Genomic DNA, 24,618 nt, shown 5'->3' with positions numbered 1-24,618 from the left:
AAGGCCACAGTGAGGGAACAAGAGGATAGTGGTGCCTTGCATAGAGGTGATGACTCTTCCATCACAGTTTTTCGAACATTGGAACAAGAATATGCTCCCCACAGAGTGATCTCCATTTTGGAGTCACATGGAAAGCGGCAAATTCCTTGCCTGCCACACATGGTAGACTTGCATGCTCAGCAAAAAAACAAACAGATACATCTTCATTGGTTTCAATCCTCTCTTTTTTTGCCTAGTAAACGGTTCGCAAACTGCGATCTGCTGAAACTACTGGTGATTCACAACGTTCATTTGTGCGGTCTGCGGAAAGGATAACCACCATACATCCAAACACAGAAGGCGCATGAACCCTGAATTTGACCTGAGCCTTCATATGGCAAATGTTATACCCAACTTCACAGAACTTTGCTCACAAGAAAAGGAACATCCAAGAGGCATTGCTACAGTTATTAAAATGTGAGTTATGCAGAAAAAAACAAAACAAACATTCATTCCACTAAGATTCTCATAATTTGTCAAGTCATACTCTGGCTTCTCTTCAGATCATATAAAACTTTCGCCTTTTAATCAGAATTTGTCAAGTGATCTATAGGGGAAACGAGTTTTGAAACCACACTTCTAGTCCTTACTTCCCACATGTGAGAACTTCTTGAATTGACAGGCATACATTCCAAAACCTATCTCTGTGACACCACAGGAGAGTTGAGAAATAAAGCAAAATGAAAAACATTTACTGAGAACAAGTGCTGATATTCTAAATAATTCTACAGAAGCAGCAAACGTATGAGCATGACATTATATTCCCCACCTTGTCACAACTTTCCTACTCCCTTGATTGGCAACACACTTGATGAATGATCCAATTTGAAATGAAAATTATTATTTAAAAAAACATTTAATTGCAGTGGAAACCTTACACTAATTTTATGAATAATTGAAATTATATCACCTTTGTCTCTTTAGAACTTTGATCTTGCAGAAATTTTTCTCTTATATTGTGTCACACATGCGAGTTTAACGAACATATTATTTATTTATTTCAGTTATTTATATTCCGCCCTTATGGATTCAGATCCTTCCATCTTATTTATCATAAAACCATGATCTTAAAACAAATCGCTTCCTACAGACGGACTCAGTAAAAATAAATAATACTGATTATTAAATTATTTTAACCATCTTAATGAACCAAAATGTCTGCTATTGCATGCAAACCAGTTAGACTTTGGGATGTTAAAACCAATTATTCAAGTTCATTATACATTTTGATATTAGGACCAAAAAGTACTGGAATGGAAAATACAAAATACTAACTTTAATTTCCATTATTACCATGCCTCACAAGAGACAGAAATAATGAACAAAACAATGAATAAAGATATCCCCCCCCCTCTGTATTTTATTATTATATTGGATTTGATAGCAAACCTACACAATCTGCCCATAATGTTATTTGCAGTCAATACTGTTCAAATGCCACTTACACTGCTGTAGTTTATCAAAAGTGAAAACTAGCGGACAATAAATTAGAGCATGCTTTTTTTAAAAAAAGAAGAAGAAATGTTCTTTTTAAAAAAGCAAGCAAGCCTCGATTAACTCTATGTAATCATTCGAAAGCCTACAAAGTGAGGAAGCATACCTTTCCTGGATCAAGTGTTGTTATAACCCACACACAATGTGCATTGTCCTCATACTGAACGGGATAATTGGGCGATGTGATGATACCACTTGGTCCACGGAGGTTGGAACCACATGTTCTAGCTAGAAGCATAAAAAGCATCAAATTAGTGGGTAAGCTTCAGACATGGAGATTTATTTCAAGGGAAATTGGCAAAGAAAATTAAAAGAAGAAAACCGATTGCCACCACCTACCAAGTGCAGGGGTACACCGTACCTCTTAATAACATTGACAGCAGTGGCAAAATTCATACTGATTCCAGTGGCACAGAAACAGTGGATAGCAAAATGCATGCATTTCACACAGATTTTTGTTTGTTTTCAAAACTATTAGGTGATGGGGATGGGGATAATTTTGTACAATGAATGAGTACTTCAACTTCCTCAACATAGTGGTTGCCAGATGTTTCGGGATACAACTATCATCAGCCCCAGCCAGCATGGCCAAAGGTCAAGGATTATGGGAAATGCAGTCCAAGAACATCTGAGAACATTTGGTTGGGTGAGGCTGGTGTGTGTGTGTGTGTGTGTGTGTGTGTGTGCTTGTTGTGCATACTCCACATCTTCTCCATTCATTGCTATATTTTTGTTGCAATGATGCTTCATTTTCAGAACAATCTAAAGACAATATGTAATAGAGCACAACACAAATGTATTTATATTATCCCTGCTTGGAGACCTATGCCTGGTTATAAATATGGAGTATTTCAGAAGCTTACATACATTTTAATTAAATACGCAAACTGAGCAAGTCTTTTTCTACATGGTGAGACATTTATTTAAAAGCATTTCTAAACTGCTTAATATTTAAGATTATCTAAGTGTTTTACAAAAATACATCATAAAAACAATAAAATAGTATCCTAAAAGACAGGGAGGATTCATGTACAATAGGGATATATCATTATTAGGAGGCAAAACTTAACTGATTGGTGTGGTTTTTTTTTCAGAAGAAAAAAGTAAACATGAAATAAAATCTTAATTTCACAAGCTGCTTTTGTTTCTCACATCCGAGTCTTGTGAATGTGCTAACAATACACTGACATTGCATCACACTCTGTTCAGGTTCAAACCCTCTAAAAAGAAATTTTAGGACACACATACTGAAAAACAATCTGGCCATATGTCGAAATTTGCACAAATTTCTTTTTTCTAAAACCACAAGATTACTCTTCTTTTTGACTTCAACTTTTAATTTTAATTTTATTTATCTATAAGCATTTCTAAACTGCTTAATATTTAAAAGTCTCTAAGTGTTTTACAGAAATACGACATAAATACAATAAAACAGTACAAGGTGGCATGTTCCATTTCACCAGTTGAGGTGAAACAGGAAGTGTTAACCCGCTCTCCCGGACCACATCCGGTGCCAGCACCACCACTGAGAACTAAATTGCTGGCTTGTGTGTTTGAGCCTGTGTGGTCGTAGATAAAGTGGTACACAGTAATGATAACTGGGAGACAGAGAAGACCAAGGAGCAGGGAGGGGAATGATCTAGAGGCATTGAAGGACATTATAAGAAACAAAAGGTAAATCTTTCCAAATGGTAATTAGTCATAATGGAAACATAGAGGGAGGGATGAGAAGGCAGCTGTTATAGGGGGAAAGAAGTACATTTAGAAGGAGCAGGAAGGACAGATAAAAGAAATTGGTAGTTTTGCAGGAACAAGCTATGAGTTATGTGAAAGGGATAGAGAAACAACAGCTTAATAAAAAATACTTGAGTAAAAAAATGGAGGTGTGGGGAGGAAGATATTTAATAAATAGCCACTTTCAATGGATCAGCAAATTCTGCCTTGAATGGGGAGGCTGAATTAAGAATGCCACAAAGAATGCCACAAGGAAATCACTGTGGCAAAGAATTTACAATTTCCAAAGAAAGATTAGATTTCAATTAAAAATGATGGCACTGGTCACCAGCTCATCATGCCAAACTGCACCTCTGCCCATTACTTTGTGAATTGCTCTGCCCTATTTTGTGACCGAGTAGACCTCAGTAATTTTCAGTTTTTCCAAATGTGCCCCGGGAGTGGAAAATTTGAGAATCCTCCATCTAAGAGATCTTACAGGGAAATTCCATTAAAAAATGAGGTCCATACATCTGTGTATTGAGGACAATGCTTTTACTTATGGCAAATGTTCCACTACAGAGTTTGAATGAACAAGAAGAAGCATTTAACAAAGGCCAGTTTAAGTGTGACTCTTACAGATTTCCCAAAGTGTATCATCATGGCGAATCATATGATACCTAAAATGACACCTAAAAAGGTAAAGGTAAAGGACCCCAACAGTTAAGTACAGTCATGAACGACTCTGGGGTTGCAGCATTCAGGTGGCCGAGGGAGCCAGCGTTTGTCCGCATACAGTTTTTCCGGGTCATGTGGCCAGCTTGACTAAGCTGCTTCTGGCAAACCAGAGCAGCGCACGGAAACACCGTTTACCTTCCCACCAGAGCGGTACCTATTTATCTACTTGCACTTTAATGTGCTTTCGAACTGCTAGGTTGGTAGGAGCAGGGACCAAGCAACGGGAGCTCACCCTGTCGCGGAGATTCGAACCAGCGACCTTCCGATCGGCAAGCCCTAGGCTCAGTGGTTTAGACCACAACGTCATCTGCGTCCCCATATGATACCTAACTGGGATCTATTTAAATGTGAATGCATGTGAGGATAAAAATGTGAGGAGTCTCAGTTGTGCAAATGAGGCTGCAAGGTTATAATTGACAGCAATCTTACATCCATGTGTTTCCAATTGATAAATCTCATTTATTTTGTACAGTCATTTTGAACAAAGGATACCAGCATCATGTTGCCATAATTAATCCTCATTGATTACAGTGTGAAAGTTAGAACAGAACTACTTGATATGATTGCCATCCATTCTATATCAGTGATGTACAGTGTACACTGTCAACGGACTACACCATATGCTTCTTAAAACATCCATGAACTGGAGAATTCGAAACAAATGGCAAATTATCCATGGCTTCATTCATTCACATGAGTTTTATAACTGGCAGCTACTCACACTGTGAAGCATTGTAATAGATGTTTTTGTGCCGTTTGTGAAGTATACTCAATTAGAAATAGCATCATGTCTATAATTACACAAAGTCGTGGCACTTGTTCAGGTGACAGCAAGATAGTAATATTGCTTCAATTTCTGTAAGTAATGAGCTGATGCAGCTTTTGGCTAACTTCTCTAGAATGAGATTGGCACAAATGCCAGAATCAAAAGTATAACTCAAGCCAAGAATCAATATTCTCCCTTGCAGTTTGTTTCCTTATAAGACCAAGAGGATGAATTAGATCAAGTCAGCTAATTACTTAAAGTGTTAGTGATCCTTCAGTGAAGATCAAAGTTGTAAAATAGTACTTATCTATGATTTACATGGTAGAAACATATTTTTCCCCTAAGTATAGCCTAAAAGAAAGTCAGAATGGATTAATTTTAAATTTTGGCATATTGTAACAGTTGTAATTATGAATATTGTCTTAGAACTGAAACACAGTAATTACTGACTGATATAAGATAGATCTTCCCTCTGAAGAACTGTATGATGTATCTCACTATATGGACAATATATGGATGTTGGTGTGTTGGTGATCACACACCTGGAGTAATAGAATGCATTCTATATGGTGTTTTCCTTGAAAGTGTTCCAGAAGCTACAGCTGTGCAGAATGCTGTGGCCGAGTTGTTGAAAGCACCTGGGTGTACATATTTTACACCTATATTAAAGGCATCACACTGCTGACAGTCTCCCAGCCACTTTCAAGATCTTGTTACCAACATTCAAATCTGTGAATAACTTGGTTGTAGGTTTCCTGAAAGAATGCCTATCCCCATATAGCCCTGTAATATCACTTAGTTCACATGGGGAAATTTTACTCATAGCCCCGTAGAATTTTCTGCCACTGACTGCACTCTGGAATGCCGTTCCCCTCTGCCTTCCATAAAGCATCATCGATCAGTTCCTTCAGATGTCTTGTAAAGGCAGGTCTTTTCCTCACCCATAAGATTAGATCCCATTCTTACTGAATTCCTGTTTTTAATCTGTTCTTAAAGGTAAAGGGACCTCTGACCATTAGGTCCAGTCGTGACCGACTCTGGGGTTGCAGCGCTCATCTCACTTTATTGGCCAAGGGAGCCGGCATACAGCTTCCGGGTCATGTGGCCAGCAAGACAAAGTCGCTTCTGGCGAACCAGAGCAGCACACGGAAACGCCGTTTACCTTCCTTCCGGAGCGGTACCTATTTATCTACTTGCACTTTGACATGTTTTCGAACTGCTAGGTTGGCAGGAGCAGGGACCGAGCAATGGGAGCTGACTCCGTCGCTGGGATTCGAACCACCGACCTTCTGATCAGCAAGTCCTAGGTTCTGTGGTTTAACCCACAGTGCCACCCGCGTCCCTTAATCTGTTCTTAGAATGCTGTTTTATGTAATGGCGGATTCCCTCTGATCTGGAGGGACTAGCTCCGCGGAAAACGGGTCTTCCCGCTACGGCGAAGCGGGGACCCTTTGAAAAATCACAGGCGGATGAAGCCTGTGACCATGGGACTCGGCGGGCACCTTTCGCGCCCCCCAACTCGTAAAGGAACCCCGTTACGGGCTCCGGAACGAAGAGGGGCAAGTGGCGCGGTGCTGAGAGTCAACTGCTTCTTCCGTGGAGCGAAGCCGCACAGCCGTTGCCGGAGAGTGCTAACTTTTTCCTGGGACAATTTGGCTTTTAAAACAATTACCCGTGAGTAGCTTAATTTCGGACAATTGGACTTTAAATAACGACCTGCGAGCAGAAAGGAAAATTGGACTAAGAAATTCTTCTTAATTTGGCACTGAAACGGGAAGTCAGCCTTCCGTTTCTTGTAGATAGATTAAAGCAAAGACATGGCAAACTAGAGTTCAGAAAATCGTTTGTAAAGGATTAACTTTCATCATTTAAAATTGTTGAACCCCCTTCGGAAGCAGGAGAAGAGGGGGGATTTTTCCGGACTGTTTAAACCTGCAGAAGAGAGTGTAAAGAAAAGTAATTTTCCACCATCTTGAACCTGGGAGTCGGGTGTCAGGACTGACGTTCTTTGGGAAGCTCATTGACCATAGACAAACGTCTTTGACAGATAGTTAAAAGAAGGGAAACATAGTGATTCCATTGTTCTCCTTCGCATTTTAAAGGAACAAATATTGACAAAATATCTGAAAAAGGAAACTTTGTTGTTAGATCTGCCTTTAAAAGAAAAGAACAAATAGAAGTTCTTCCCCTAGAGGGAGCCTGTGAAACTGTTACTAAATCTGAATCGGGGAGCTCTGCAGCTGCAACAGATTACGATCGTGGGAACAGACTTCTGACCTTGCAGAACAATGTATTCAGAAGCTCTGGTGCGTGCTTTCTGCAAAACAAGTGCCCTATTGGAACAGCTACATGAGAAGACGGACCTGATGACTGTTGCGATCGGAAATTTTGGACAGGTAGTGGGTAACTATATAGAGCCCACCCAGGAATCAAATCAGGAGTGTGCTCTGACAGATCAGATGAGGGAAGAAGATGTTGCTGAACCTCGAGTGCCATGGAGGGAGTTGTGGAGGGAGTTGTGGCCCAGCAGGAACATAAGTTGTTGAATCTGATAAATGAACTTGGAAAAAGCCAGATTTGGAGAGATAGAGTTTTGTTTGGTATGGAAATGGGGGGTTGGATAGACCCCCCCTATGCAGGGATGTTTTGACTTTCCAAATCTGGCAATGGGCCGCGAGATGTTTGGGGTTGTGGGGGCCCTTAATTTCGGAGGAACTTTGAAACATGTTTCTAAACACCACATGGAGTTTAGTGTGGACTATGGAAAAGGGGCTGATTTGTCGAGAAGGGTCAAAAACACTGTCAAGCTGGAGTTCCCACGAGTGAAAGGAGCAGGAGACAAAGCAAAGTACAGGTATAAATATGAAGAAGAGGGACATGGAAGAGACTTAAGGGCCTCGGACATAAGATTACCAGGTTAATGCGCCAGATTGATGGGATAGAAAGGACTGACAAAACCTGGGACCAGGAGGAAGAGACGCTGGATGAAGATTGGAAGAATTTTTTTTTTTATTAGGATTGCTTTATAAAATTGATGAATGTTAGAAAATTGTTGGAACGAAATTATTTGGTTTTAGCAAAAATGTTAAAAGAATTATGTAAGAATATGTTATGGGTATGAGAAATTGGTATAAATAAGATGTAAGTTTTAAGTTCTAGGGTTTTTTATAGTAAGATAAGGTTAAAATAGACTAAGGTAATGTAATGACAGAATATTATGAAAAATGGAAAGGATTTGCTGTGATAATTAACAACTAGGATACAAAAAAAGGGAGGAGTGAGGAGGTCAATGAAAGAAGGCAATGACAGTTAAGGATTTGAGAATATTGGATTTGTTTTTAAATTTTTGTGGCTTAATTTTGTTTTTTTATTGTGCTCTGTTACGTGTTTTGTTGTTATTTTTTGATTTTGATTTTTATCAATTTGTATTGTTTGATTGTGGTTTGTTTTTCTTTTGTTTTTTCTCTTTCTTTTTCTTTTTTGTTTTTCCTGTAATTTTAAAATTCTTAATAAATATCATTAAAAAAAATAGAATGCTGTTTTATGGTGGGGGGAGGCTGTTTAATGATACTGTTTAACTGTTTTTATGCTGTATTTTTTTTATTTTTTTTTTGTAAAACACTTAAGAGACTTTTAAATATTAAGCAGTTTAGAAATGCTTTTAAATAAACAACAAACAAACAAAAGTCAAACTAAACATTGTGCTCAGAATTCTTTTTAAAGTGCTTGGACCCAAAAAGTCTTTGACACAATCTCAGTGTATTATTAGTACATTCTTGAGACTTGGACATGAGAAACCATTGCAGCTCGAGAAATTTGGACTTTCTTTACTGTTTCCTTTTTTCTTCTTCTGAAAGATCCCTAGTCATGCTTTGTCACTAAATATAAATACAAGTATCCCTACCCTACTTCCCAAAATCCAGTCTACATGCCCCAGAATTAGACTGCAATTCCCATTGTTCTTAGCCAGAGACCATGCTCACTAGGGCTGATGGGATCTGCTCCAGAAGTACAAAAGTGTAGCCAAAACAAAGATGAACAGGGAAAAAATAGGCAGCAAATGACATACAGAAGGCCTGTAGATCTGTTTAGCAAAGTGTATACTGAATATGGAAAGGGGCACTAGAATCACTTCCTCTTTGGTTTAACATATGCATGGAGCAGACATGTGCATGACCCTTGTCGCTCAAAATGTGTGTGTCTGGAAAGATTATGCATATCACATGTGTCTCTTTGGCCCATATATAGGACATTGTGGGCAAACAAGCCCGCAAACTTTCACAGTTCAAGTTTACATACTTTGCCAAACATGTCCATAACCTTAAAGGATGTTCAAAATAATAGAAAACCCAGATGAAGAGCAAGATTGGATAAGACCATTCATTCAATTTATGACACACTTCAACTGGCATGAGTAATTGCAGTGCCCTACCCTATTCCCTCCAATGAACACTACTCACCACGGCATGTTGGCCTATGGTCACTCCAAGCAGCCAGCGTATCTGTCACCTTTTGACAAGTGATGCTTTTCGTACCTTGGAGCACATAATTGTCTTCACAGCTGAACTGAACACTAGCACCAACCCTGGGGAAAAGATTTAACAATACGGACAAGTTTCAGCTTTAGGTCACTATAACCTTAAGCTTCATTACACAAACTAAACATTATTGTTGAACTCACTGGTAGGCATACAACCAATTTCATTTGTCATTTGATATACTTTGTAAGCGAAGTGTCCAGCTTGTTAATAGTATGAGCTAGGAGGAATATAGGCTGCTTATAAATTGGAAGAAAGAAGGAAGAAAACGGCAACAGACACACACAAAGTAAACATATTGCTAGCTATAACATACTGATCCAATTAGCAGAGATCCTTTTCATGGCAGCATTGCCTATGATTCAAGACAGAAGTCCTGAGAAACACATTGGCACAGTGTTAAACTGGCACAATAAAATGAATGGAAAGTGAAGCATGATTGTAGGCTGGATTGCCACTGCCTGGCATTAGGAAAGGTGCTTGTGAGCTTGAAATAGCTGCATAGCCAGGAGAGCTTTGGCAGGCCAAACCTTGCTGGACAAAAATCTGAACAAATAATGCGGTGCTGTCTGATGCTGCAAAAGTGGCTGTTTTTCACTCGCAGAGGGAACATCTTCTAAGGAATTGCTTTTTCAAGCATTTTGGCTGTAACAATTACATTCACATTTATCTGAGACTCCTGGCTGGGTTGGAAAGGTATACATTTGAAATAAAGATAAATACATAAATGATAAATGAAATAAAGAAATGCAGTGGAAGAAAACTGGGTAAAAACCTTGTTGTTGTTTTTAAATCTAAATTAAAAGGGAAGCACATCTCTGCTGCAAGGCTACATTTACCCTTCTTTCACATCAAGTCATTACTCTTAAATCCTACTAGACTGCAGGTGTTGGGCACTGAGCATCTCGCATGCAGGACTCCTATGTCTTTTGCCTAGATCTTCATTAGATCACTATAGCAACAGGTCCCCAGTCCTTCATTTGCCTTTCTGCTTTTTTTCTGAACAGTGAAAGAGTTGGGGACGCCAACAATTTTCTTTCCAAAAGCAAAATGTGACATATTTCTAGTAGCATATGTTTTTCCAAATATAGCAGCAGGTTTCTGAACTTCTTCATCTTTTCCTTTTGGATCAGTGGAAAGAGTTGCCTGTTTCACACAGTGGGGAAGACTGTGAAATGGTATAGCACCGTGTGACGCAGGAAGCAGGTCAGCATCATTTTGAATGAAGATGTAGATGAGCAATAGCCCCGGCTGCACAGAACCCCCTTCAGAGGACAAGGAAACACCATCAAATGTCAACTGGTGCTGGGAGAACTGGGAGCAGTAAAAATGCCCCTTTCAAACTTGTGGAATGAAGTAAATGATAACTCCAAGCTAAATTGTTCTTAGGCGTATTTTGGAAGTTTTGGAAGAGGATACTTCAAAAGCTTTTTTATTTTTCTAAATGCTTTTAAAAATGAGCCACCATAGCCATGAAAATTTGTGTCCTGGGCTTTTTAGACTCATCTACCCATGTACTATCTGAAACCAAAGGGGTGCACTGGTTGCAAGATGTGATTTTTTTCAGCTCTTGTACCCCACTAGTCAGACGTGTATCACACTTGCCAGTGAAATGCAATAAACAAATTGGGCAGGTATGCCTATGGAAAACAACAATGATGCTTCAAATCTTTTATTACTATCACAACAAGCAATATTAGCAAGTGTTGTGATAGCTCTTTATATTGTTTCTTTAAAATATTAGACAGTATGAGCACCAGGGGATGATATAACTAAGGGTAAAAAATATGATAGACACAAATAATAAAAATCCTTAGTTTGATAAATGTAAGAATATGCTGAAGATCAAACAGGATTTATCCTTGCCCGAAATTCATTGTTTCAAAGGCTTATGTTCTTCTGCGCCCTTAAGTACAACAGTTTGTGAAGCAGTAGGCAATCCCTAATACTTCACCAAAGAGCTCAAAGTTGATTACTATGAATTATAGACTAGAAAACTAATAAAGAATTAGAGCAACAGGTGTTCATTCAAGGCATCAGTCATCAGCACACAGAAGCAGCAGAACTGCTGTTCACAGACAGACAGTACCTGAAGAGGCCCCACGTTCCCAGGAAGGGGTTGGGGACAGAAACCAAGAACAAAGACTTCTCAGTGACCTTTCATACAATGATGTGAAATGAACAGTGATTTTCCCCCCTGCAGCTCATTATCAACAACCGGCAATTAGAAAATCTGCTTTAGTATCAAGCTACAAAAGTTAACATTATAGGAGCAGAAATGAATAAACTTTATCGCTTCTTGGCCTTTTGGCTAAGATCAAGTGTGTGTGTGTAGAATAAACTTTACTCTTTAGTGTATTCAGCTTAAAGGTGGACCCTGTGCTGTTGTGTTTGATCTTATCTGCTCCGTTTTCATAATAATTTGTAACCCAACAAATTGGAGCTTTCATTTGCTGTGTAGACTGCATAAGGTGTTGTCAGTCTCTTGTTCGCTCTCCTTTCTAGAATCAAAGAGTTGCTAGTTTTGTTTTGTTTTAAAACGTGGAACAATGATTAGAGGAGCTAGTTTTGGGGCAAAATAGCAGCAACATTCTCTCAGAAAAATGCCTGCAGAGCTCACTGCGTTACCTTGTTGGATATTAAGGAATATGGTGTATTATAAGAGGAGATGGGCTAAACACCTTCAAGATTCTCTGGGTTTGATGGCAGGTCAGTTTGCTCATGTTCAGGAACTCGCTCTTGTGCAGCTAATAGTCAAAGAAAATGTTATGCAAAAGTGAATTATTTATAAATGCCAAGGATTTACCCAGTGAGGAACAGAGAAAACAGTGAGTGCGCATTAGCTGGTGATGGTTGTGGTGCTGTGTGTATGTATGCACACATGAACCCAAAAGAAAGTGACCAAAAGGCAACTCTGAAATCTGGATTGTATGAACTGATGGAAATAGAACTAGCTGTTGTGCTTCGAGCCCCAAAACCCATCCCCCATGGAAATAAAGACACAGTGGAGACAGAATTTAGTTTAAATGTTAATGGGCAAATTTTGGCCACAACTTAATTAAAATACACAAATGTGACTGGTATTGGTTTAGGCATTGGTATCAAACTATATCTGGCTCCTGCCCCACCCTGCAGGAAGCCTGGAAGGGTAAAGCAGGGGGAGCTCCATCAATGTATATAGACTGGTGCTCACCCCTGGGGTTCCCAGGGGTCCTGGCATGGCCCTAGCCCCTCTCTGAGCTTCGGAGGAGATCCAGACCCCCGGATTCCTTTAACGGAATACTCTATTCATTGGAGGGGCAGGTGATGGTCGCACCTCCCCTCCCCACATTCCCCTAAACCAATACCTAACCGCCACACCTTACAAAGTTGTGATGATTGCTAAGAGGTAGGCAAAAACCAAGTGGCCACAGCCAATCTGCCACAATGGGAAAAATTCCTACCTGGCCCCCATTCCAAAACAGGCGACCAACCGAAGTCCAAAGCAAGGCCAAACATGACCTAATTAATGGGTAGGCGGGTGTTCGGCAGTGCAAAGGAAAAGGAGGTCTCTACGTCGTGCTGCCAAATAGATACCCCCCAATCCCCAACCTTGCCACACTGCTGATTGGCTAAAGGCCACTGGCATAACTGTGGCACCACCAGCTTGGAGCGGGGCAAGCCCCGCCCACAAACCGGTTAGCGAAGATTTTCAGGGCCGAGCACAACATGGACCGTCTGTTAGGAGGATCCAACTTTCTGAATATATGCAGAGCACATTCCTTTACAAGTTTAGACATCCCTCAGGCAAGGTGGATTTTGAAGAAGGAATTGTCACAAATTATGTACATTTTATGGAAAACAATACGTAGCGCTGAGATTTAGGTTGTTTGTTTAAAAAAACCTGACACACTGAATTCAGTGTAATAGGACTGCAGCCTTGGTATTAGATTGATATCATTGCTGTTAAAAAAAAAAGTGAGCAACTATATGTAATGGCAAAGGGCTGAGTAGCAGTTTAGCTGTCATTGCACTATAAAATTTGAATTGCATTATTAGTTTTGAACCCATGGGGAGGCAATCTCCCATGTAAAGTGACAGGAGCAAGGCAAAAGAGAGAAGGGGAAGGGGGAGAACGACACCAGATGAAAACCATTCTTTAATTTTAAATGTTAAAATGCTAAAATCACAATAGAGACAAAAAGGCACTGAAACGTCCAAGTCCAAGTCATTATTATATTTTAAACTACAAGACCTTTACAAAGAACTTGTCAGTACTGAATCAGCAGTGGTAAGACTGACTTTAAAATGAACTTTCTTCCTTTTCCATCAATTGCATTCACTAAATATATTTCTCCAGACTTGGAGAGCCTTTGAATAATGTGCCTGCTCATGTATTGCAATTCAGCCTAATAGTCACAGTCATTATTCTCCTGACAAGTGCAATAGCATTTTTTTCTAGAGTCTTTATTTGAAGTTATGAAAACAAATCATTGCCTTAGTCATGCACTCCAGAAAATATCTCATTTTTTAAAAAACAAAATGTAAAACAAATAGTATTTCATTCTTGAGAATGGTGGAAACTAGAGCCTGCCATGCTTTCAAAACAAATTACTGCAGCATTTGTTGTTGTTGTTGTTGTTGTTGTTGTTGTTGTTGTTTTTAAATATGAATGCTTTTGTTAACATAGTCCGTGAAAGACTAGCATGGATATTTTTTTCAGGTGCAAAGGAAGCTAAAAAGACAACCATTTCCCTTTTGGTTGTATCTTAACAGCAAGGACTGCAAATGACGTTCAGCTAGATTAAGTGCTAAGGAACAGACTCAGATAGGATGCTTCTATGTGACTCCCATTAATAAACTGTGCAGTAGGAACATTTAGAGCCTCCCTTAGTTTTGTATATATTTCTACCTCACTGAGAAGTGGCATTATGTGCTTGGAAAATAAATAAAAATGCTCACAGGAAGGTGATTCTTCCAAACAGGTTAGTTCGAGTCATGGCATTAATGAAAACCATTCCCCTTTCAAAGGTCCAGAGATTGGGGTTGATGGTGAACTACTTCCATTTTGGGAGATGAACATTTCCCATCACCCCTAGTAGGAAATGCCCGTGTGTTCTATGATGCCAGGCAGAAGGAGGCAATAACCTTTCAATGCTCTGCAAGGGTCCTCAGTTATCTAACAAAGCATGGGGAAAGCAGCAACCTAGATGAAACCGCTATTGGAAGCAGTTACTCTTCCCTCACCCCACCCCATCCTGGTCCTCAAATAAAGCATTCCCCACCTTGGAGGCAGAATATGGTGCCATGATGGGGCGAGGGGATTTGCTCTCCATCATGCATCCACCAAGAGGTGTCTATCTTCCAGTGGGGGATGCTAGAGGAGAATCACTTCAGTTAAGGTGGGGGGCATAACTAATGTTCCGCTCACCCACCCCTAGTAAGTTTTTGTGCCTGCCCATTCTTTAGGTTTTATGGGCAGACGGAAGATAAAAGCAAACATAGCTTCTAATAATGTCTAGTAGTTTAAGGCTACAAATGTATCTTTTGGATGCTTTGATTGAAAACATGTCTTAGTGTTATGGACCAATTCGTTTCAGTATATTTGACAAAAGGAGTCCAAAGGCTACATCTTGATTCGATGCACTTTTCCCTTCTGCTCGTTGTAGCTGAACAGTTTCTAGCAGTTACTTGAAATTTATTCACCAGAATCCTCAAGATTCTATCAGACGAATAAGTGACATGAGCTGGAAATTTTTGCTTCAAGAAACAAAATCAAATTGATCATTTAAATATCTTTAGCTAATTGCAAAAGCAGTAGACCAGTCCATCCCATAGCCAGATGTTGCCATTATGTGATATAAACACAGTGTAATGTAATGAGACAGCCATTCTTCTCAACTCATATAAGATTCTGACAACACTGGCGATGCTTTCAAACTTGGATGCATGAACAAATCTATTTTGTTTCAAGCATAATGAGAGCCAAGAGATATTTTTCTGCCTCTATAGTTGAATGCATAATAATGAATGTTTAGGGAATGTGTGTTCAATGCAGCTTATTCCTTAGCAAGCACGAAGAGAACTGGACTGCCTGAGTATTTTATTTTATTTTTAAAAATAATAATTCCAGGCTACTGTAATGATCAGGAGTACCAGAGCAATATATTTACTTAAACCATAAAGCACGGCATTACACTGTCTTGTTCCTGTCCTCCTTGTAAAATAGGACTAGGAGTAAAGAATGATCAGATAACCCCATATGTAGGTGTCAGGGAAGTTATGAAAATGACATGGGCAATATGCACACCTGGCTTAGAGTGGGAATGCAAACATATACATGTTTTTTCCAAAGTCCCATGAAGTTAAATGAGTCATACTCCCAGGTAAATTTATAAAACAAGGTTGAAGGTCCTGCAGCTTGTGTTGGACTCAAACTTCCAGCCAACCAATTTTAGCGAGGAATGTAAAAAACAACAACACCAAAACACATAACCAGTATAAGATCAATACAAAATATAGGAGAAACGATAACCCAACACAAGCAAGCAGTAGCAGGAAGTTACAAAGGAAGATAATCAACAACTAATGCATGAGTCATTATTTATCAAGCAGGTGATTTCAGTAACAATCAGAAGTTTTTATACTGAGGGATACTGAAATACGTACTTAACCTAGTAACAATAAAAAATATTATGAAATTTCATGATGAACAAACCTACAAAACCCAGAAGTGACTGGAGGGAGAAGCAGTCAGAACAACTGCAGAGCAGGTAAACCTTTGCCATCTCTCCCCGCTTTGCATTAAATGCTGCTGTCCTGCTCTCCCTGCAGAGAGAAGAGAGCCACTGGATCACCCCTTTTAAAGAACCACTCCCTCACTTATTTGCAGCAACTGGCCTTGATCCTGGGCTGGGTGCAGAGCACTTAAAAAAAAAAAAAATGTGTCTGACGTCTGAAATACAGAGGGATCAGTGTTTGAGGTTTTTATCTGATGATTAGTGGGCCAGAGTATTGTCTCGTTTATTGTTAGGGTTTTTTGTAAATTTTATTTTTCATAGTGTAACAATAGCAGTTCCAAAGCAGCTGGGGGGGAAAAAACAGTCACAGTGTGTTGAATGTTTATTGGTAGTGTGCTGCCAAAGTTTTCTGTCGCTGTTATGGGGCTATGTGTGTGTGTTTGAATATATTGTATGGCTATTGTATTTATATATACATTTTCCAATGTAAGCGCTTATTGAGCATTAATTCTGATATGTCTATGTGTAGGTTATATGACATTGCCACTTCACAGGTGTTATTCTGCATTTCCTGCTGCGGTTTTCCCTGGATTTTCGTACTGGGCTTTTTGTAGCTTGAAAAGCAACAGGATAACTGCATTAGAAAGAAGCCCAATTTTGTGTGAGTAATCAGGCCACCTGGAAGCGCCCCAAGTCATACTGACTTGTCTCACTCACTTCAACCAGTTCTCTGGTATTGCCTGTGGTAAGAATCACAATCTCATGAAAGACCATCCCCTGTGTTTCTTTGTAAGACATTGTTCCAAATATGGCTCCTTCCAGGGATCCATGCTGAGATGCAGTGGGCAACCTCCTCCAAAGGTAAGTAGTATTTCAGCCTTGCAAATGACCGACTTATAGAATAAGAGCTGATGGAGGAATGAGGCAGAGTGGTTCAGCAGAACCTGATTTAAAGGAGGTGATGCTGGAACTTGATGCAGCTACAGGGAGCAGCTTTCTCTGTGGGGTGGCTAATTAGGTCTCATATAAACCCTTCATTATTTAATTTATGTTCCAGGGCACACTAGCAATTCTATGGAACATATGAAGATGCTTTAGATAGCTAGCTAAGTGCTGCTTTTGTTAACTTGTCAGCAGCTCAGAGCGTCTCAGGCAGAAGTCTTTATCATCATCTGCGATGATCTGAGGGTACCAGGAACTGAACTTGTGACCTCCTGCATGCAAACCATGTGCTCTGCCACTGATTTGTGATCTGTCCTCATTTGCTCTCACACTGGTTTGCTCCAGCACATATCTTTAGCACCTGGGAAGAGGATATGGATTTTATAATTGCCCTTTGCCCTATATGCCAACACTCCACATACATAGGAAAAGTGGAAGACACTACAGAAGTTGGTAACATCTCTGATGGTGAAACTGTCCTTTTTTCCAGCTTATGAAATTATTTCGTCTTATCCAAATTACCTCTTCTCCCCTCCTGCTGAAGGAGTGATTTCTAGCTTTTTGAAGAAAACTGTTTGATTAAAAAGACTGTTCTATTTTCCAGCTTAGCAGGATGAATAAAGAAAGTTGCAACTCGTCAAATCTGCCTTTGGGGCATTGTGATTGCAACAAAATAAATTGGCATGATGCAGGTAGGAAATATAAAGAGCTTCCCCAAATTTACAGAAATATACATAGGTAGAACAAATTTTACATACACCATTACAGTGGTACCTCAGGTTACAGACACTTCAGGTTACAGACTCCGCTAACCCAGAAGTAGTACCTCGGGTTAAGAACTTTGCTTCAGGATGAGAAGAGAAATCACGCCGCCACCGCGGGAGGCCCCATTAGCTAAAGTGGTGCTTCAGGTTAAGAACGGTTTCAGGTTAAGAACAGACCTCTGGAACTAATTAAGTTCTTAAGCCGAGGTACCACTGTACTGATTTTCCAAAAGAGAAAGAGGAATAGAAAGAACTTTTGACTTGATAAAATAGATTATTCCCCACCACCACCATGACTTCCAGAATGAAACTAAATGTAGGAAAAGGGATATTTTAAACCAGGAATGGGGATCCCGCTGTTCGTACTTCAACTTCCATCATCCCTCACCATTGGCTATGCTGCCTGGAGCTGATGGAAGGTGGAATCTAGCAACATTTGGAGGGCTGTAGTTTCCCAATCCCTGGTTTAAATCCCCAGGTAGAACCATTTTGAGACCCAGTTCCTAATTCAAGGTTTCTTTCCTGCTCTGCAGTGCCATTACTATTACATTGCTACACATCCATTACTAAGGCTGTTGGGTTTTGTGCCTGTTCCCATGGCAGAGTTGGCAATTGCAGCAAGTGCCTTGGTATAGCTTTTCTAGGTATGTCATACTTCAAAGCAGCATATCTGATATTATATGAATCACACCACCCTATGTAGTTCAGCAATGTAGGCAGTTTATTTTAATAGGGGGTATCATGGCATGCAAAATATTGTTCAAGGCATGCAATATAGGATTCTAGAACAATACTTGTTTATTATCTAGTCATAAAACCATCACAAAACAAATGCTCCCAACCCTCTCCCACCCTTTACTTTGACTTATGGCTCTTGTTATATGCCGGTGTGGTTGCTCGAGAGCAAACAGGCAAGACTCCAACCTGTCTTTTCCAGGCTTTATTATCTGTACAAAACCATTTACAGTGCAGAGCATCTCAAGTCTATGTCTGCTCAATCACTAGCAGAATCTGGGAGTGGGCCGTCCTTATACCTTCCCCAGCATAACAGTCGTTTGACCCCCATCTCCTCCCCTCTCTGCGCGCAAACCTACTGCACAGAGTGGGCATTGGCAGAGGGGGACTTGCCTCCCCTCCGCTTTGCTCAGGCTCAGTGTTGCGGCTCTCTCTAGCATCTTCTGATCTCTGCATCCCTTCCCCACTGGAGGTGGGGGCTTCCCTCCTCGCCGGAGGAAGAGCTGCTTCGCACGATCTTCGGAGGCTCCCTGTAATACTACTGCCCTTCCACCTCTCACCTCTGAGCTGATGGCAGTTCCCTGACAGCTCTGAATATCTGACATAATTAATGGGACACTATTCCCATCTGGAACTGTGTACATACTAATCACCAACAGATGCAGCTTAATTCATCCAGGTATTGTTATGATGTAATTATCAGCCCTAGAAAAAGGTTATAGGAGCTGTCATTCCTTCAATGCCCCAAGAGTTGCAGTTTTGGGCATGCTACTATTTTTGTAAGATGGTTAGACAACCAAACTGTTACCCACCCTTCATAGTAAGGTCTGAGAAACAGACAGGCAACCCTTGCAGCTGTTTCAGGGTAAATGTCCAAGCCAATCTCCGGGTTACTGAATTCTGCATAAGTTGCAACCTCTGGACTGCCTTCAAGCAAAGTGCCACACAGAGCCAATTGCAATAGTCTAATCTGTAGGCTACCAGAACCATGATAATGTAAGTACCCTTGGGCTAAGAGAAATGCATAGCAAACATGTGTATGGAGACATTCTAAATGACTGCAGCATATTTGCAGCCTGGCATCAATACAGAGAAGTCAAGGAAGCTGCCTGTGTGCAGTATCTCCCATGTGAACAGGGCACACTGGAGATCTTGCTCACCTGCAATTGCCTGTTCACTTTGAGATCCACCCGTGGCAAGTCCATGTGGGGAGGTGCCCTAACCCCCAAGTTACTACATCCAAATTTTACTGTGACTAAACTACAGGAACAAGCACTTTTTATGAGGAATTCTAACTTCAAGTTGAGCACACTCTTCTCACATTAAATTTTCCTCTTTTTAAGTCAAACGTATAAAACTCTTACCGGAAATCCAAGCCTGTTCTTTTCCCATTTTCAGGAACACCTGGATCAGGACATGTGTCTGATGCAACTGCGTCCCCACCTTGACTCACTGTAGCAGACAGGAAAAAAGAATTAACAGTTAAGTTTGGGAAGATTAATATGCGACTGTCTTTGCAATATACTTTAAATATGACTTCAGGGAGGTAAAGTCATAAAGTTAAAATGCCTGAGTGGATAAGGAGAACAAGGTTTTTAAAAAATCCATATAGGATAAAAAATGCAATAGAGTTGCTCGATTTCATAACCACTCCTACATGCAATTTTTATGGAGGCTTGTTGTTTTGGTGCTCATTCCGATATAAATTTATCCTGCACACTTTTGGAAGTTCTATTAATTCTAGCCTGGTTAATAGGGAGAGGTAGTTGGTAGATTATACATTTTGTGGCTTGTCTGCTTTGCAAGAAAAAAAATACTTATTTGTTCCTTTTTTAAAAAATGCATAGGAATTACAAAGGAAACAAATCTTGCTTTAGATGTTTATCACTCACACGCCATTTTGCCACCTGCTATATAGGGGATATGAATACCTTTCATGGGGATTACAACTAGATAATATATGAGAGAAACTTTATGTGGGATAAATCAGCTTCATAAAACCAACATGCTTAATTCTAATGCATGAATGGGTAAAGACCACAGAGGAACCTGTCCTGCTAGGTTTAGTTAAGTCGCACCCCCTCAACTTGGGGCGAAGGATTACCAGTAAGGAGGCCTAAACTGGATGGTTCAAGCTTAAACCGCATGGTTTAAGGAAGCCATCTTTGTTTCTGTACAAATAATTTAGGAAGTTTTGCCAAAGTCTTTTTTCATGGACACCTCCCTTTCCATCCCCTTTTATTTTTATAGTTGCAAAGCAAATGTGCACATCTTAAATGTGCCTAAGTTATGGACTTACTGTATAATCCTTCTTTCAAGTTCCCCCTCTTTCCTTTCTTTTTTAACCTCTTACAAAGATGTTTAAAATGCATTGGAACATCTTTTTAGACTCATTTCTCATAGTATAGACTCAGGTCTTCCAAACATTTTTACAATAATAATAATAATAATAATAATAATTTATTATTTATACCCCGCCCATCTGGCTGGGCCTCCCCAGCCCTCTGGGCGGCTTCCATAGAAACCAAAAATACAGTAAAATATCACACATTAAAAACTTCCCTGAACAGGGCTGCCTTAAGATGTCTTCTGAATGTCAGGTAGTTGTTTATCGCTTTGACATCTGCTGGAAGGGCGTTCCACAGGGCGGGCGCCACTACCGAGAAGGCCCTCTGCCTGGTTCCCTGTAGCTTTGCTTCTCGCAATGAGGGAACCGCCAGAAGGCCCTCGGCCCTGGACCTCAGCGTCCGGGCAGAACAATGGGGGTGGAGACGCTCCTTCAGGTATACTGGACTGAGGCCGTTTAGGGTTTTAAAGGTCAACACCATCACTTTGAATTGTGCTCGGAAACGTACTGGGAGCCAATGTAGGTCTTTCAAGACCGGTGTTATATGGTCTCAGCGGCCGCCCCCAGTCACCAGTCTAGCTGCCGCATTCTGGATTAGTTGTAGTTTCTGAGTCACCTTCAAAGGTAGCCCTACGTAGAGTGCATTGCAGTAGTCCAAGCGGGAGATAACCAGAGCATGCACCACTCTGGCAAGACAGTCCGCAGGCAGATAGGGTCTCAGCCTACGTACCAGATGGAGCTGGTAAACAGCTGCCCTGGACACAGATTTGACCTGTGTGTCCATGGACAGCTGTGAGTCCAAAATGACTCCCAGGCTGTGCACCTGGTCCTTCAGGGGCACAGTTACCCCATTCAGGACCAGGGAATCCTCCACACCTGCCCGCCTCCTGTCCCCCCAAAACAGTACTTCTGTCTTGTCAGGATTCAACCTCAATCTGTTAGCCGCCATCCATCCTCCAGCCGCCTCCAGACACTCACACAGGACCTTCACCGCCTTCACTGGTTCTGATTTAATAGAGAGGTAGAGCTGGGTATCATCCGCATACTGATGAACAGCCAGCCCAAACCTCCTGATGATCTCTCCCAGCGGCTGCATGTAAATGTTGAAAAGCATGGGGGAGAGGACAGAACCCTGAGGCACCCCACAAGTGAGAGCCCAGGGGTCTGAACACTCATCCCCCACCACCACTTTCTGAACACGGCCCAGGAGGAAGGAGTGGAACCACTGTATGACAGTGCCCCCAGCTCCCAGCCCCTCAAGGCGGTCCAGAAGGATGTTATGGTCGATGGTATCAAACGCCGCTGAGAGATCCAGCAGAACTAGGAAACAGCTCTCACCTTTGTCCCTAGCCCGCTGGAGATCATCAACCAGTGCGACCAAGGCGGTTTCAGTCCCATGATGCGGCCTGAATCCTGACTGGAAGGGATCCAAATGGTCCACTTCTTCCAGGCGTGCCTGGAGTTGTTCAGCAACCGCTCGCTCAATCACCTTGCCCAAGAATGGAAGATTTGAGACTGGGCGATAGTTGGCCATCGTGGCCACATCTAAAGATGGTTTTTTAAGAAGCTAAGCTGTTTTACTAACAGCAGGGAGCCAGTGTAAACATTGGATTAAGTAGTCACCATGTCCCCAGTGGTAATGTGAGTTGGATCACAGACAGAGAAACAAAAACCCACTCCTTTTGAGAATAATTGGCAAGTAATAATGGGAACCTGACTTTTGGCATCTGCTTGATCAGTCCGAAAACTTCATATGCTGCCAAATATATATATAAGTACTTAGAACAGGGATGACTTTACTGCTTCATGCTGTGCTGTGATTCCATTATGGCACTGCATTTCAACGGACATGGTTTTGCTGATAAATTCACCAGTGCAAATAATTGTGATCTCTGGCTAGCCATCCCTGTGCTGACAGCTGCCTTGGTTTCCGTCAGATCAATATATATTGGATTATATACAATTGTATCTCTCCATTTACAGAAGGCTCTTTAATCCAGCAAAGGCTTCCATTGAGGGGAAAAAGGGAAATGATTCCCCTATGCCCCCCAAATCTGCTCCAGAGAGTTAGAGGAGCCCTTGGAATAGCATGGCATGTGCCCTGGTGAGATGCGGAAGGGAGGAGAGGATTTGTGAAAATTAACTTTCCTCCCGTTCCAAGCCTCTGTTGGATCAAAGATAATTCCATCAGTGGAGGGGCAAAACTAGGTATGACTCACTACCCATTTATCTAGTCACTCAGTTTTCATCCTGCCTGTTCATGCCAAGATACTTAAACAAGATTAGTTGTTGTTGTTGTTTTTAGAAAAATCAATTAATGATTAAAGCAGAGAAGAATGAGACAAAGAAATATATAAGTAGTAACAACACATTAAAAAAATATTTTAAAACACTCGGGAAGGCAACTATCCAACTCACTTTAGATGACCTCAGATCTTCCGAAACATGGGATGAGAGTCCAATGGACATGGGGGGCATTCAGAAATTTTGGTAAGAATTTGAGCCAATCTTGGAACCTCTCAGTCTACACATTTTTTGAGACCATAGATACATGGCCCTGGATATTTTGAATTGTGTTCATATTATACTTTAAAAACAAACAAACCCACACAATTCAAAATTGAAAAATTGTACATATAATACTCAAAAGGACAAACACAATTCTCCATCAAATTATTACTATTCTTGCTTAAAACAAATGGGATTTAAATGTGCCCAACACTATTTTGACACTGCCCTGCAAATAAGATCAACAAATCATGGTGGATCTGAAAACCTCATTGATCTCCATAAAGACCCTTGGTGATCAGGCAGGGATTTAAGAACCCACATGTACCAACTTAGAATGATTTCATTGTGCAAAATGAATTAGAAATGTCCACATGGGTTATAATAGATGATAGCATTTGAATTGAGAATTGATGGGAGAGTAGGTGTAAAATACGGTTTTTGTTTCAAAGCAGTGATAGGTTTAAAAATGTGATAAGGCAATATGACTAGGTATGTTTGTTTTTGTCAAGTTGGCAGAGGTGATGGGGAAGCATGACGACAAACAGGTTATGTACAATCAAGAGATAAAAGAAATTAATTCTGTCTGTTCCAAAGGCATCACAATTCACAGGCAACAGATGAAAGGCTTGGCGTATCTCTCTCTCTCTCTCTCTCTCTCTCTCTCTCACACACACACACACACACACATATATGCACACACAGAGATACATACATGCACACTTGTGAAAAGAGGAAGATGACAGAAGTTGAAAATGTGTTGCTTTAAGACTTTAATATCTCAATTTTGTTAGTCACTGTAATATAATCTAAGTACCTGCAAATAGAAAGCTCGTGTTCTAAGTGCCAAATTGCTGGCCGCAAGTATTACTTCCCCCATAAAACTGAAAATTGCATTCATTACAGTACATTTCAGCATACAAATCTCCACAAATCTTTGCCTTGGCTAGGCTATTAATTCAAAAAGGCACAGAATATAAACTGTTCTCTCCTATCTTTCCCAGCTAGTGAATCAGAAATCGTGTATGTGTGTTTCCCCCCCTCTGTATTTATACAAAATACTTTTCTTCCCTTTAGCGGTATCTGTCTTCAAGTGGCAGAAATTATGACAACATGAGAATTGAGAAACCACCAAAAATAATATTTGAATATGGATTAAAAATCAACATTTAACTTAGGGATAAAAAGGACTGACAAAACCTGGGACCAGGAGGAAGAGACGCTGGATGAAGATTGGATTGTTTTTCTATTTTTTTTTTAATTAGGATTGTTTTATAAAATTGATGAATGTTAGAAAAATGTTGGAACGAAATTA

General features: G+C 40.5%; 1 protein-coding gene across 4 annotated transcripts in view; it reads right to left on the bottom strand.

The window, feature by feature from the left end:
• Positions 1–24,618, bottom strand: part of CSMD1 (CUB and Sushi multiple domains 1) — a 940,367-nt gene that overhangs the window by 272,633 nt on the left and 643,116 nt on the right. For all 4 annotated transcript variants that reach the window (XM_080998891.1, XM_080998892.1, XM_080998893.1 and 1 more), the window contains 3 exons: positions 19,813–19,900; positions 9,211–9,335; positions 1,640–1,761 (listed from right to left, as the gene is read on the bottom strand). In XM_080998891.1, coding sequence (XP_080855017.1) covers positions 1,640–1,761; positions 9,211–9,335; positions 19,813–19,900 — 335 coding nt within the window. The remainder of the gene's footprint in view (positions 1–1,639; positions 1,762–9,210; positions 9,336–19,812; positions 19,901–24,618) is intronic.

This window comes from Podarcis pityusensis (genome assembly GCF_964106645.2).
Source record: "Podarcis pityusensis genome assembly, chromosome: 3".
NCBI classification, from domain to species: domain Eukaryota; kingdom Metazoa; phylum Chordata; class Lepidosauria; order Squamata; family Lacertidae; genus Podarcis; species Podarcis pityusensis.
The sequence above is the reverse complement of the archived record's forward strand: the minus strand, read 5'-3'. Positions and strand labels throughout refer to the sequence as shown.